The following is a 13,418-nucleotide window of genomic DNA, read 5'->3' on the forward strand; positions in this document are numbered from 1 at the left end:
TCTTTGTGAGGGCGTAGTGTGAGAAATGCAAAAAGTATAAAATTTGGAAAATTATCATTGTTCATTTTCAGGTGTAACATTCCTAAGCAGGAGCTCTTAGCTTAAATTGCTATAGGCAGAAATGAAATGGCAGTTGTAGTTACTATCTGTGTTGCAGAAGACTAATACATGAATAGTTCCATGTATGTTAGTTACTCTCTAAGGCAAACTTCCATGATTTTTAATTTCCAGTCAAGTTGCTCTTTGATGCAACAAATAGATGTTGCATGTCTTTCTATGCTGTCTGCACTCCAAAGTCCATTTTGAAAATTGCTGTGTCTTATCTTCATCATACTTTGAAATATGTTGTGTTCCTATATACAGAAATATCTAATACTTAGATACCTGGCCACTTCTCAAACAGAGAACTGAGGTTAACCTTGTTTTATGAAGGATTTATTATCCAGCTACTTGTTTCTGTTGTTCCCTTGGGTTTTGGTTTATCTTGTCATCAGTTCCTTACTTTAAAAAACAGCAGCTACATTTTCCATAATGTCTCATTGCTCTCAAGCTGCTATATTTAATTCAAAATTCTGGTTGTAGAATACTTAATTTATATGCCTAAGGGGTGGATCACGTGAACAGATATTTTTGAAAGGACATTAAATTCTGAATTTAATTTTGTTCTGTTGTACTTTCTGCCTAAATGAAGAAGCCTTATTTGCTACTAGGATAATAAGATCTGCAACAAATGAATCAACTCTGACGGGAAGTATTAACAGAGTTATGTCTGGGCAACCAGTTGTTAATAATCTTGGACACCAGGCTGTGGATTATTGCAGGCAATATCAGCATGTAAGTAAAAATCAGTGATGCTCCTAATTATGGTACGTACAACTTGGTTTGCAAGCCTGTTTGTCAAGACCGTTAATAATTATCACAATGCAGGATGTTTTGTTATTAGAATGTTGCGGGGGGGGGGGGGGGGGAATTTTCAAGTGCCTTGTGTGGTTGCTGAGAGCCAGACAAGCCAGTTAAATAAAATTAATGAGCGGAATTTTTGGTAAACAATCAGCTCGATGTAATGTTTCCCTGAATTTTTCTCTTCACTAGGATTCATCATTTTCTCCTATCAAAAGTTGTGATAGAGAACTATATTTGCTAAAACGAGTACAAGTTGCAGAGGAGGACCTGAACACAGCTCATGATTTGATTCAACAGCTAACCAGCACAGTTTCACAAAAAGAGAAAGAAATAGAGACAAAGATATTAGAATTGAAAACTCAGCATGAAAAAGAGCGTTTTCAGTTGGGTCAGGAAAACTATGTTCTTCAGAGTAAGGTACTTTATCATCTTGTATCCCATTACTATAGAACAGAAGAAACGTTGCTTCTGAAAATTAAATTAATGGTATTTTACATAGGTTGTTAATGAGCAGAAAATCCAGATTTACACACAGCTAGTTTGTAAATGCATACCAGCTGTTACATTTATTGCCCAAAAGACATGATCTTTTTTTCCTAAAGATAAACTATGTTATCCTGAGTTCCTTTAGTTTGCTATTTTGAGAGTTCTGCAGCAGGTTTTTTGCAAAGATTTAACTCACTCTTCCGTAAAAAAAAAAAAAACAACCAAACAAACAAAAAAAACCCAACCAACCAAAAAAAACCCCAAAACCCCAAACCAAAAAACCAAGAGATTAACAGATACCACTTGTTATAGATAAGTACTATATGTTGAGGTATTGTTTATTTTTTTGATGCATTTTTCAATGTTGTATCTATATGGCATATTCCTGGGGTTATTCCACTATACCCTCCTGTCTAGATACATAACAAAGTTTTACCCTCCCTCTTCTGTTCTTAACTTTTCCCAAACTTTTTATACTTTGTTCCTGTTTCATAATGCTTCTGTAAAACTCCAATAAGAAGACTAGCTCATTGGTCTCCTTTCATATCTTAATGAAAAGATTGACCTATTTATATTATAAAAGTGTAGTCTTGTAGAGAATTCCATATTGCTAACAAAACTTTATTAATTGTGTGTCTTTTTTTCTTTTTGAAAGTTAAGAAGTATGGAAGAGCTGAGTCAAGAAAAGAGATGGACCCATCATACAGCAACAATTCCTGTCACTGAAGAAAAACTGGCACAAATACGAAAAGAAATTGAAGATCAAGAGGTCATTATTCAAGGTTATCAACAGGTATACCACACAGCATATTGAGCTTTGTTCTAGCCAGTTCCAGAAACAAAATTGTTTAATGGTTACTACTTCTCTGTTGAAAACCGTTATTTTGTTATCTAAAAAGTGGATGAAGTTTAGGTGTGAAGCGCAAACATGTATTGCATGTTTAAAAAGTATTTCACATATGTCTAGTTTGGGCTAAGTTTTTCCACAATTCCATGTAGCTGTTCTAAATTGTAAAAATATGCCAACTTCTCAGTTGAGAACTGGGAAAATACTTTATGGCCGATAAAGAACCACAAACTTTTTGTCCCAAATGTAGTAGAAAACTAGTATTATTAAGCAATATTAGAAATCTGGAGCGTTCTGCTTTTAAGATGATTTCAAGGAAACCTTATTAGTGTGCCTGATTTTTATTACTTAGTCAAGTGTAGAAATAGATAATGCAAGCTTAATAATCCTTTTGAATGCTTGCAGCTGTATAATCAAATAGGTTAGTTTAACCAGCTTCCAGCTGGTGCTCAGCAGCATTCCTTGGTGTAGGCACAAGGTCTTGCTGGTATGGCTGTGAGCATCCCGAATTGGTGATGGTTTGTGTCCGCAGGATTGGAGCATGGGCAGGCTGAGCTCTGGTCTGTCAGCACCCATCCATGTATGTCATTTTAGAATATAGTTGGGATAGCTTTGTAGAGAAACTGGCCTAGGTTCTCCAGAGTGAGCAGATTCTTGGACAAGATTGTAGAGGTCACTGTATACTACTTTAGTGTAAAGATAATAAAAGCAGATATCCATTTTAAAAACCTAGTAATAAAATATTTAGAATTTGCTTCCACTGTTTCCGTAGGCAAGCTATGCAAGTCATAGACAATTGTTTTTGAACTCGATAGAACAGTAATTTATAAACATACTTTGTCTCTCTCAACTTAGGAAAATGAGAGGTTATACAAACAAATGAAAGAGCTACAAATCCAAAACAAAAAAAATGAGGAACAAATGTTTAAGGAGAATCAGTGTTTAATGTCTGAATTAATAGACCTAAGGTAGGTTCATTTAAACATCTGACCTAAAATCTCTGGCATTTTCACTGTGTTTATTATTTTATTTATGAAGAATCACTGCAGAGTCTGTCAGGTACATGTTTTCTAGTGTTTCTTGGCTTTGTGGTTTTGTTTTTTCTTTTGAGAATTGATTTATGTTGATTATGGGCACTTAATTCTTAGTCTTCTTGCTGATGTTGCAGACCTGCGGGAAGACTAGAGTCTTCCATTTGGGGAATATTTCAATGCTAAAATTCTAATACTCTTATTCATATCAGAATGTGTAATATATATACTACGCTTGTTCTGGTATTGTGGCTCTGTTCACATGTCAAAATGTTTTGATAACTGTTGTAAGATACACAGTAGATCAGGGGCTACAAGAGATCCTGGTAGTAGAGGAACCATTAGATTCACTGCACTGTAGGTCCTGTAAGTTTTGCATCCTGTGCTAGTAATGAGGAAAAAACCTAGCAATTGTCTGTACTCCTAATTTACAAATCTTTGGGAGAGGCCTGTAGATGAGTTCCACTGATGCAGAGTAAGTTTTGTTTCCTGCCCTTGTGTAGTCCCAACAAACAAGTCTGGGTGAGGTGAGAAGATTTCACCTTACAGGTGAAATATTTTTGGTATAAAGATGTATTGCATAGTTGCTTCTTTCTTTGTTTTGAGCCTGCACAGATTGGCTTTGTGGTACCATTTGGGTGGGGGGTTGTGTTTGGTTTTTAGTATGCCACTGTTAGTATGCCAAGTCACCACATTGTGTAACTGGTTTTGCTGTTGCGGTTTAGAGAAAAGATAGAGAAGCCTAATATCCAGTCACGAGTCATGCAGGATTCTGAACCAGCCAGAAACCAGAGCTTCACAGAACTGATTTCAGAGCTTCGAGCAGCACAGGTAGGTATATACCAAGCCTGTTTTTCATGTGTTCTTATAAAAAATGCATAACCATCCATATTGTAGACTAATAATGTAAATTAAGTAGTGGAGCATGCTACTCTTCTACAGTGATAATTATTTGCCACACTTGTATATCACAAATGTCTCATCAAATGAACTTCCAGAAGTAATTCCATGAGATATAGATTCACTGAAAGAAGTGCATTGTTGCCATGTTTACTGGCAAGTCTGAAATATCTTGTGAGAGCTTGCAGAAAGTAGTGATACCTCTATAGCTTTCCCATGTAAGACAAATTCAGAAGAATATTTATCCCTGCTCTGTACCAAGTAAGTTCTAGGAAAGAACATCAGAGTGAAAAGAGTCTTTTGTTACTCACTCATGTAACATTTTTTGTAGTCCTACAGATGCTTGTGGTTTTGAGGGAGGATGTTTAGTAAGCTTCATGTTAAAATTAAAGGTTTTCAGGAACTTCTGGTGCTCTGCTTACTGCAAGTGGGGGGACTATTCTGGTACACACTTCCTCTGATAGTTAGACCAGAAATTAAAAGCTGCTTCCTCCATTTTTGTTTGTTTTAAAAAAAAAAACAACAAACAAACAAACCACAACTGATTAGGTAGGTGATAAGAGGATCTGGATCCAGTGAGCTTCAGGACCAGCAGAGGCATTCCTGGTCTGATAGAGCTGACTGAGCTCTTAAGACTCCAGGGGCTCCCCTAGTTCCAACCTCATAGGTGCTGCTGCTACACTTCCCTGTCCTTAGGTCCAGCCTGTAATGAGACTGAACACAAGATCCAAAGATGGAGAGAGACACACAGACAGCAGTAACATGGTCAGGCACACAGATAACACAGACAGCAGTGCCTTTGCTCACACCACAGAAATACAAACAATACTGTTGGAAACACAAGGAGCGCATATGGCCTGATCATGTTCAGCAGAACAGGATGGGAGTTTGCTAGCAGTAACACATATGTGCACATGCTGGCCCCAAAATCTCAGTCCCCTGGTTGCTGCTTCCTGTACCTGTGGGTCCATAGGACCAAGGACCTCCATCTCCAGACGTGGCACTGGCACTGAGACTTTTCATCCTACTTAAAGTTTGCTAGTGATCACACATACACAAACAGAACAGAGAGTGCATGCAGAAAATGGTGAGAAATAGAATGTAGTAAGATGAACTGTTGGATAATGCATCTGTCCATTTAAGCTACAGTCTTGTCTTAGAAATAAGTAAAGCCATTTTTCTTTACTGACCCTCTCAAAAGGCCGATGTTTTCTACTTCTAAGACAGTTATGTAAGACTTACTAAAAAAAAATGTTTATGTTTAGCTTAAGTTTTCCCATGCTCTGCTATAGCAAGGCCTGAGAATAATACCAAAACTAGAAAACCTCATTGCTGCTGTGGTCTGACGCAACTATTGTGATTTAGTCATTTTATGGTGAAAAAGTATGTTCAGTTTTTTTGTATGACAATGCATGTTTAGTTTTTCTTGTCTTACTGTTTTCTCTAAAACTCAGAAGGAAGAAGCTAAATTACAAGAAGAGATAAGACGTCTCAAACAAGATAAGCAAGCTCTTGAGGTAGACTTGGGACAAGCAAAGAAGGAGAGAGATTTAGCAAAAGTCCAGATTGCATCCACATCAGGTAAAGCACCTTCATTTTGTTGAATAATTTTGCCTACTCAGTGCTTTGCTAAATAAATATGTAACTAAAACTTGTTTCTTATTAAAATATTACTTAGTCAAATGCATCTAGACCATTTCCAAATATCATCTCAACTTCTAATAAAAGCATACAGCGAAGGACACCCTACAGTACCTTTGGTACTGTATTAGAAAGCCTTTTCTTGTATCCAGCCAACTCTCTCTTATTGCCTATTAAGTTTGATTTCTTGCCCATCTTCCACTGGGCGTGGAAAACAGACAATTCCATTTATTTAGATCTTGCCCATTTTTTATCTATAATTTATGCCTTGTGACTTTTTTCAACATTCTTGTCAAACTGGAAGGAGTTCTGATTTTAGCTTTCTTAATGAGAGGGCCAGAAATTGGACTCTCTAACTTCCAATATCAGGCATCACAAATCGTAAGAGCTGTAATACTTAGCTCCATGTCTCTTCTCAAAATGCTTGATCCCTAAATGGGAGGAGTATGGTCAATACATATCTAAGCATATATTCTATATTGTCATCCATGTTGTTACTGAAAATTTGTTTACTAGAACGTGATCAAGAATAGATCCCTCTGGGATTCTGTTTTAAATACTTTCCATGGTAAACTTTGAACCATTGAGTACTACTAGGTATGAGAGAAAAAAAGGGTTTTTTCAAATACTGTTGCATTTAAAATCCTAATTAGGGTCTGGTTTTAAAACTTCACTGCAGTAACAGGATTGTCAAAAAAGTAAATGTATGAGATGTGCTGAGAAGGATAGTGTTGACTGATTACTTCTTCAATACATAATTACTAATAAAACAATACTAAGGAAGTTTTATTCTTGTAGGTGAGAAGTCTTATGAATTTAAAGTTATGGAAGAATCATACAAACAGGAAATTGCTCATTTAAAAAGAAGACTTCAATGGTATGCAGAAAATCAAGATCTTCTGGATAAAGATGCAGCCCGTCTTAAAGATGCAAGAGAAGAAATTAAGAAACTAAAACTAGAGGTGATAATGTCTAGCTTTATCTAATAAGTTGGAACTTAAAATTATTTCTTTTCTAGTGATGAGTATAATGTAATTCTGTCCTTTGTAATAATCCCATTTTTTTCAAGAAAAAACATGTAAACCCTTTATAACCTTTAAATCAAATGTGGAGTTTTTATATGCAAAATTGACATTACTGCATATGCAGTGAGAGTTTCAAGTGGAGAATGCTCAAAACCTGGTTTTGCTTCTATTGGACCTCTTGATGATGCTTCTGGAAACAGAAGTAATGTGTTTCCTTAAAACCTGCAAATTTATTGACTAAGAAAAGGAAGTACATTGTTACATTAACAGCTTGGAACCTCCCTCTTGTCATTCTCTTTTCTTCCTTTTTACTCCATGGTGGCATAGGCAGCACCTATTTTTTCTCTTAAAGTACCGATTTTAAATTCTTTCTTTGAAAATTCTCTGGTTGCTTTAGTATGGAAGAAAAAGCCAAAACACTTGAAATATAAAGCAAGCAAAACTAATACATGAATCTTGAATAGTTCTGAGATTTGCATTGCCTACTTGTCAGTAGATTTAACTTAGGATTCACAGAAATAAAGAATTTTACCAGTGATAAAATATAATTGATCTTGGAATTTTTTCATCGTGTTTTATTAGAGAGATCACAGATGAAAGGAGGTGCTTCTGAAGGAGCAGCCAGGAAAGGAGATCCCTTAAACACCACTATATCAAACTTTGATCGACATATCATTGCTGGAGAGAAAATATTTTTAATTGCATTTTCTCCAGGATGGACTGGTATTTAAAAACAATTAAGAGCTTTGACTTCATAGAAACGATCAAATTAGTCAAACTATGCTGGCACAAAAGCATTACTTATGCTAACATTGCCAATGTGAGAGAGAAATCAAGATAGGAATACTTCCAAATATACAAGGTGTAGTATCTCTTTCTGTACAGTGATTGTAGTGGCTGATAAAGGTAGGAAGTTCAATTTTAGATTAAAGCTTTGAGTCTTTGTGACCAGACTTTATGGGAGTGCAGGAGTGTTAACTATCCAGTTCCTTCCCCTCATCCTGGGAGTCAGCTTTTATTTAGGCACAACATAATGCTGCTTTTTGGCTGTTTCTGTATCTCATCATGGAGCATAGCCTTGCAAATCACAAACTATTTCCTTAACTCACCCTGAATTCATGTAATGCACTGTAGTACTTTCCATTATAGCTTATTAACCAAACCTGCATACTGGAAGTATGGGAGAAAGAAGCAGATTTACTAGTCTGAAGACAAGAATGTCCCAGAGTTGAAGTTCTCTTCTAGATTTCCATAGCTAGTTTCAGCTCCTTTGATCTTAAGTGGCTTGAAGAAGCTGTAACTTAGTTTAAGAACCTGAAGAATCAGTTAGTACAGAAATTACTATTACCAGGTTTTAAGTTGCAGAATTTCCATTATTTGTGTGTGTTTGAAATGCTTGCTTTTGTACTACAAAACAATGTCTCTGAATATATATTTCAATTTATTTTTTCATAAATTGGATAGGTTGAGAAGCTCAGAACTGAACCTGGAGATCAGTGTGTGCAACAGAAGAAACGTTTGCAAGACAGAGCAGCAGATGCTAAAAGAATTCAGGATCTTGAACGACAAGTATGCAATAATAGAACTCTATTTCTTTTAACCTTTACTTCAGATAAGGTCTCTTAAAACACTTACCAGCCCTTTCATAAGGATAAAGCATTGAATGAAGCCCTATGATAAAGTAACTTGTGCTATGGAACACTCTTAACATAAAAAGCTGCAATTATTTACTTACAAAGGACTCTTCTGCTACTATGTTCTACTAAGCTATTTACTGATATCCCTTTTAAAATCCTTTAATGTTAAAATACTGTTTAGAGTTTCTTGGAAAGGGGCAAGAGGGAAAAAGCACACACAAGCTTGCTGTTTATCTTGTAAGACTCCTTCTGTCTATTTTCAGTAATCCCGTAACATTATGACCAATTTCAGCTAAGTTGATTCAAGAGTAGGGGTTTAAATTTTACTTGGATTCCTACAAGATTCATGAAAACTGGGGGAGTAGAGACTTTAAAATCCATGTTTCTACTGAGGAAAAGACAGGTGGAAGTGGGCCTTTCTGAATTTTAGGAGATGGCAGCTGCATTTGGTAGGGATGTGGGACAAATGGGAAAGAGCCTCTGCAGTATCCTAATGCAAAGAATATCTTATCTGTAGATAAGAGGGGCTTGTTATTAGTCTTGCATGCAAGGTGTTAGACTATTTTATTGCGGACTCCAAAATAAAAGGCATATAATCTGTTATTGGGAGAATAATTTCAATACCATTATGAAATATCTCTGTAACAGTTGGAAAAGTAGAACATGAATGCAAGTACAGAAAAAAAGCAAATACTTTAACACCGTTAAGAGCCATATACACTTAAGTGCTAAGAAAGTAAATAAAAGGTCCGTTTGACATAGGACAATCTGAAGACCCCATTTGACATAAGACAATCTGAAGACCAGAGCAGTATTTGTTTACGATGATGTATAAGTCAATCAGTAAGAGATGATGAGTCTTGCTTTTCTGTAAACAATAACATAAATGTAAACAATTTTTAAAAATTCTCAACATATGCGTCTCTAGTTTTCATTCTTCACCCAGCTTAAGTGGATGACATTTGTTAACATTCTGTCACTTATTTCAGTTCACTTTTCATTAGAACTTTATTCTTTTTGACTTCTGACTTAATTTTCTTTTTGATAGATCAGGGAAATGGAAGGAATTCTAAAAAGAAGGTATCCAAATTCTTTGCCTGCTTTGATTTATGCTGCTGCTGCTGCTGAGAAAACTAATGATCTTTCAGCTAAAACAAACACAGTTGATTTTTTGGAGAGAAGAATAAAAAAGTTAGAAACAGAACTTGAAGGTAAAGATGATGAAGCTAAAAAAAGTCTCCGTGCCATGGAACAACAATTTCAAAAAATAAAGGTAAAAGTTGGAGGCTTGTTGAGTAGTCTATGCCACAAGTAACAGTCACAAGGTTACTGGGGTCTCACACAGAGTAGTGGTGAAAACTGAAGGCAAAGACCACATTCAGGGGAAAAAATATTTGAAGGATTTATAGCCAGAATTTCAGTAGCTTCAGCACCTAAGATAAAAAGAGCATTGAAATTGTTATAGTAGTACTGAAACTGAGAGGACAAGTTCTTGAGGCATAATAATTTAATTCTTACAATTAAGAAAAGTGGGTTTCATCCTGTGGGTCAGAGTAGCTACTCGCCTAATTCCTTGCTGTACCCAAGGCTGTGGTTTCAAAGGTCTGCTGACCGAGCATTTCTGTGGGGAATGTCTGGGAACACTAAACATTCTATCCAAAAATTACATGATAGTGAGTCTTAATGCAAGTCTTGGGAAGCATGGAAGTCTGGCATTTTACTTCAAGGAAAAGGTGAACTGCACAGGTGCTTAATGAGCAGGAAAGGAAAGCCCTGGCCAGTTGTTCCTCCTTTTCTCCATGTGAATAACTCATCGTACTTTCCTCAGAGGCTATCCAGGCTATTAAGAAGGGTTAGGTTTTCCTCAGCTCATTAGGAAGAAAGATTCTTTGTCTCTCTGAATTCATACTTCTATATTCATACTTACAAATAAATAAATAAAAAATCTGTCCTGTTAAAATTTAAGATGTTTTTAAAAATGTGAAGTACAATTCTGAGGCATGTGACAGTGATGATTGCAAACTGACACATGGCAAATACATAATGACATTTTTAAAAAATTAAAGAATTCCTGCTATATTAAAATGTTACTTTTGAAGAGAACTCAATTATATAAAAATGAAATAGTTTCTTGTCAATTTAATTTTCTTTCCTGTAGTTAACTCCATTCATTTTGAGTAGAGGATTACTTTGCAGTAAATGTTTTGAGTAATTATGTTTTATAGCAGACTTAAGTCTGCTTCACATAATTTTTTTCACTCGCTAATTTCTGAACTGATTGAGTAGCATTGTTAGTAATACTGATGTGTATCCTGTCTTGTGAAATCTTGCTTCAGGTGTGCAGTAATTTCAAAGAATAATAGGAACAGCTAATAATAAAAGTACACTTGAGAAAACTACTTTTTCTTCCCCTCCTCCTACTCCCCTCCCTCAGATACAGTATGAGCAAAGACTTGTAGAGCTTGAGCAACTACTTGCCTACAAATTTATGAGTGAATCGCCAAAACTGAATGGTGATAAAGCCAGTTCTACAGAACTTGAACAGGAGCTTCAGAATCTAAAGAAGACCCATCAGATCACTGTTAAAAACCTCCAGACAGAAATTGAAAACCTTAAAAGTCAAAATTCCCAATTAAAACTCAGAAGTAAAAAGGATAATAAAGACTTAGAGTCCACAGATTCTCCAATGAAACAAGGTAACACAAAAGACAGACTGTTAAAACTAAATGAAGAACTAGTCACCAAAAATAGAGAAATACAAGACCTTACAAAAACTGTAGAGAAACTTCAAAAAGAAAGGATGGTGATGTTGTCTGATAATAATTTGAGAAATAAAACCAATAATAAGGGAAGCTCTACAGAGATCTTGAAAAAGAATACCTCAGCAACAGATAAAAGGAATTCCAGCAACAGTGAACCCTTTCTAAGCATTTTCAACAATGACAGAATATACCAACCACATACCTTTTCTGATTCTAATCTCTTGGAAGTTCTGCAAGAAAATGCACAGCTGAAGGAAGAGCTAGAAAGATTGTCTCTAGAAATGAACCAGCAGAGGGTGAAGTCTCAAGCAACCCTGGCTTATTCTGAAAATAACACACGAAGGTAAATGCTCAACATGTTCATTTAAAAGCCTTGTTGCAGTGTTAGCTGATACAGGATTGAAGTGACACATTAACATGTCAGCCATGAGTGAAGCTAGCTTATACCTGGCCAATGTTCTCTGTAAATTTAATTTTTACTGTTTGTTTTTGGTTTGGGGTTTGTTTTTTTTTTTTTCTGGGTTTGGGTTTTGTTGTGGGTGTTTGTGTTTTGTTTTGTTTTTTAGAGCAGTGCACTGTCACAATTCTTTCTACAAGCAAACCTATATTGATGCTTCTTATTAATACTACAATTCATTATGGTTTTGAGTAAAAAGATCTCAGTCTAAATTGTTGCATCTTAGATGCTTTGTATTTGTGTTGTATAGCATTAAGATGTGGTACAGGTACTTTCCTTCGAACTGGGGTATGCTTTCAGTGGGATTTACTTGACCAGCTGCAGAAACTTCACACTTCACCTGGTGGCCCTTAGATCTCTTCATAGTTAAAGTAGAGGAAATTGGCATATTTAGATTGCAACGCATTCTGTTCTAAAATAGATACCTGAAATAGGACAGATGCATTATGATTTAAAAGCACCTATTTTCTCTCCTTTTTTTTTTTTTTTTTAATCAGAGGAGCCAAAAAAGATGATTGGCTGAGTTTTCTGTATTCTAGCTGCCTCTAGTTAAAGGAGGCACATGTCCAGCATTGTAGGCTTCCTACCCTGTCATCCTTCCAGAGCAGTAGAAGTAATGGTGGTGCTGTCTTACACAGTTTTGTGATGAAATTTCAAAGATATGCCACCTCTAACATTTTTGATATTTTATATGTTCAAGTGAGAAACTTTGCCACATTTTTGAAGAACTGTCTGTAGCTGCTTTACTACATCTTATTTTCCTCTCACTCTGTTCAGGATACAGGAAGACACAGCAGAATGCATTGCATCTCTGAAAGCTTCCCATGAGAGAGAAATGGAGAAGATTCTTTGCCAGCATGCAAAGGAGCATTCTACTTCTAAAGTAGCTGAACTAAACAGAAGAATTTCAAAACAAGAGGTAAGATATAGTACATACATTCATTACATATAGGTATCTGTTAAAGTTATTTCCTTCTATATTACTGTAAACTGTATCTTTCTGTGAAGTAGGATCTATTGTTTTAAAATGGGCCTGTGCCCCTGTGTTCGCAGAATCACAGAATCTTGTCCAACCCCCTGCTCAAACAGGGTCATCTAGAGCCACTTGCTCAGAACCATGTCCAGATGGTTTTTGAATATCTCCAAGGAGGGAGAGTCCACAACCCCTCTGGGCTTAGAGACCCAAACAAGTGCTTGGACACCCTCACAGTAAAGAATTTTTCCTTATGGTCACACAGAACCTTCTATATTTCAGTTTGTGCCCTTTGCTGCTTCTCCTGTTGCTGGATACCACTGGAAAGAGCCTGGCTCTGTTGGCTTTGCACCCTCTCTTCAGATGTTTGTAAACATTGATGAGATCCCCCCGAGCCTTCTCTTCTCCAGGCTGAACAGTCCAGCTCCCTCAGCCTTTCCTCATAGGAGAGATGCTCCAGTCCCTTCATCATCTTAGTGGCCCTTTGCAGACTCTCTCCAGTAGCTCCATGTCTCTTGCACTGGGGAACCCAGAATGTGGCCTCACCAGAGCTGAGTAGAGGGGAAGGACCACCTTCCTCCACCAGCTGGCAACATTGATGCTAATGCAGCCCAGGATACTGTTAGCCTTTTGTTCAACTTGGTATCCACCAGGACACCCCAGGCTCTTTTCTGCAAAGCTGCTTTCCAGCTGGGTGGCCCCCAGCATATGCTGGTGCCTGGGGTTGTTCCTCCCCAGGAGCAGGACTTCGCACTT

At 36.6% G+C, this 13,418-nt stretch overlaps 1 protein-coding gene across 1 annotated transcript in view; it reads left to right on the top strand.

Annotated features, from left to right (window-relative positions):
* CEP162 (centrosomal protein 162kDa) overlaps window positions 1-13,418 on the top strand; it is a 47,396-nt gene that overhangs the window by 26,099 nt on the left and 7,879 nt on the right. The window contains exons 15-25 of the mRNA XM_010565735.1: window positions 692-834; window positions 1,093-1,320; window positions 2,045-2,182; window positions 3,092-3,204; window positions 3,993-4,098; window positions 5,622-5,748; window positions 6,607-6,770; window positions 8,298-8,402; window positions 9,519-9,743; window positions 10,905-11,575; window positions 12,467-12,608. Of these exons, the coding sequence (XP_010564037.1) occupies window positions 692-834; window positions 1,093-1,320; window positions 2,045-2,182; window positions 3,092-3,204; window positions 3,993-4,098; window positions 5,622-5,748; window positions 6,607-6,770; window positions 8,298-8,402; window positions 9,519-9,743; window positions 10,905-11,575; window positions 12,467-12,608 (2,162 nt within the window). The remainder of the gene's footprint in view (window positions 1-691; window positions 835-1,092; window positions 1,321-2,044; window positions 2,183-3,091; window positions 3,205-3,992; window positions 4,099-5,621; window positions 5,749-6,606; window positions 6,771-8,297; window positions 8,403-9,518; window positions 9,744-10,904; window positions 11,576-12,466; window positions 12,609-13,418) is intronic.

The sequence above is a fragment of the Haliaeetus leucocephalus genome, unplaced genomic scaffold, assembly GCF_000737465.1.
Source record: "Haliaeetus leucocephalus isolate CR32 unplaced genomic scaffold, Haliaeetus_leucocephalus-4.0 Scaffold195, whole genome shotgun sequence".
NCBI lineage: Eukaryota > Metazoa > Chordata > Aves > Accipitriformes > Accipitridae > Haliaeetus > Haliaeetus leucocephalus.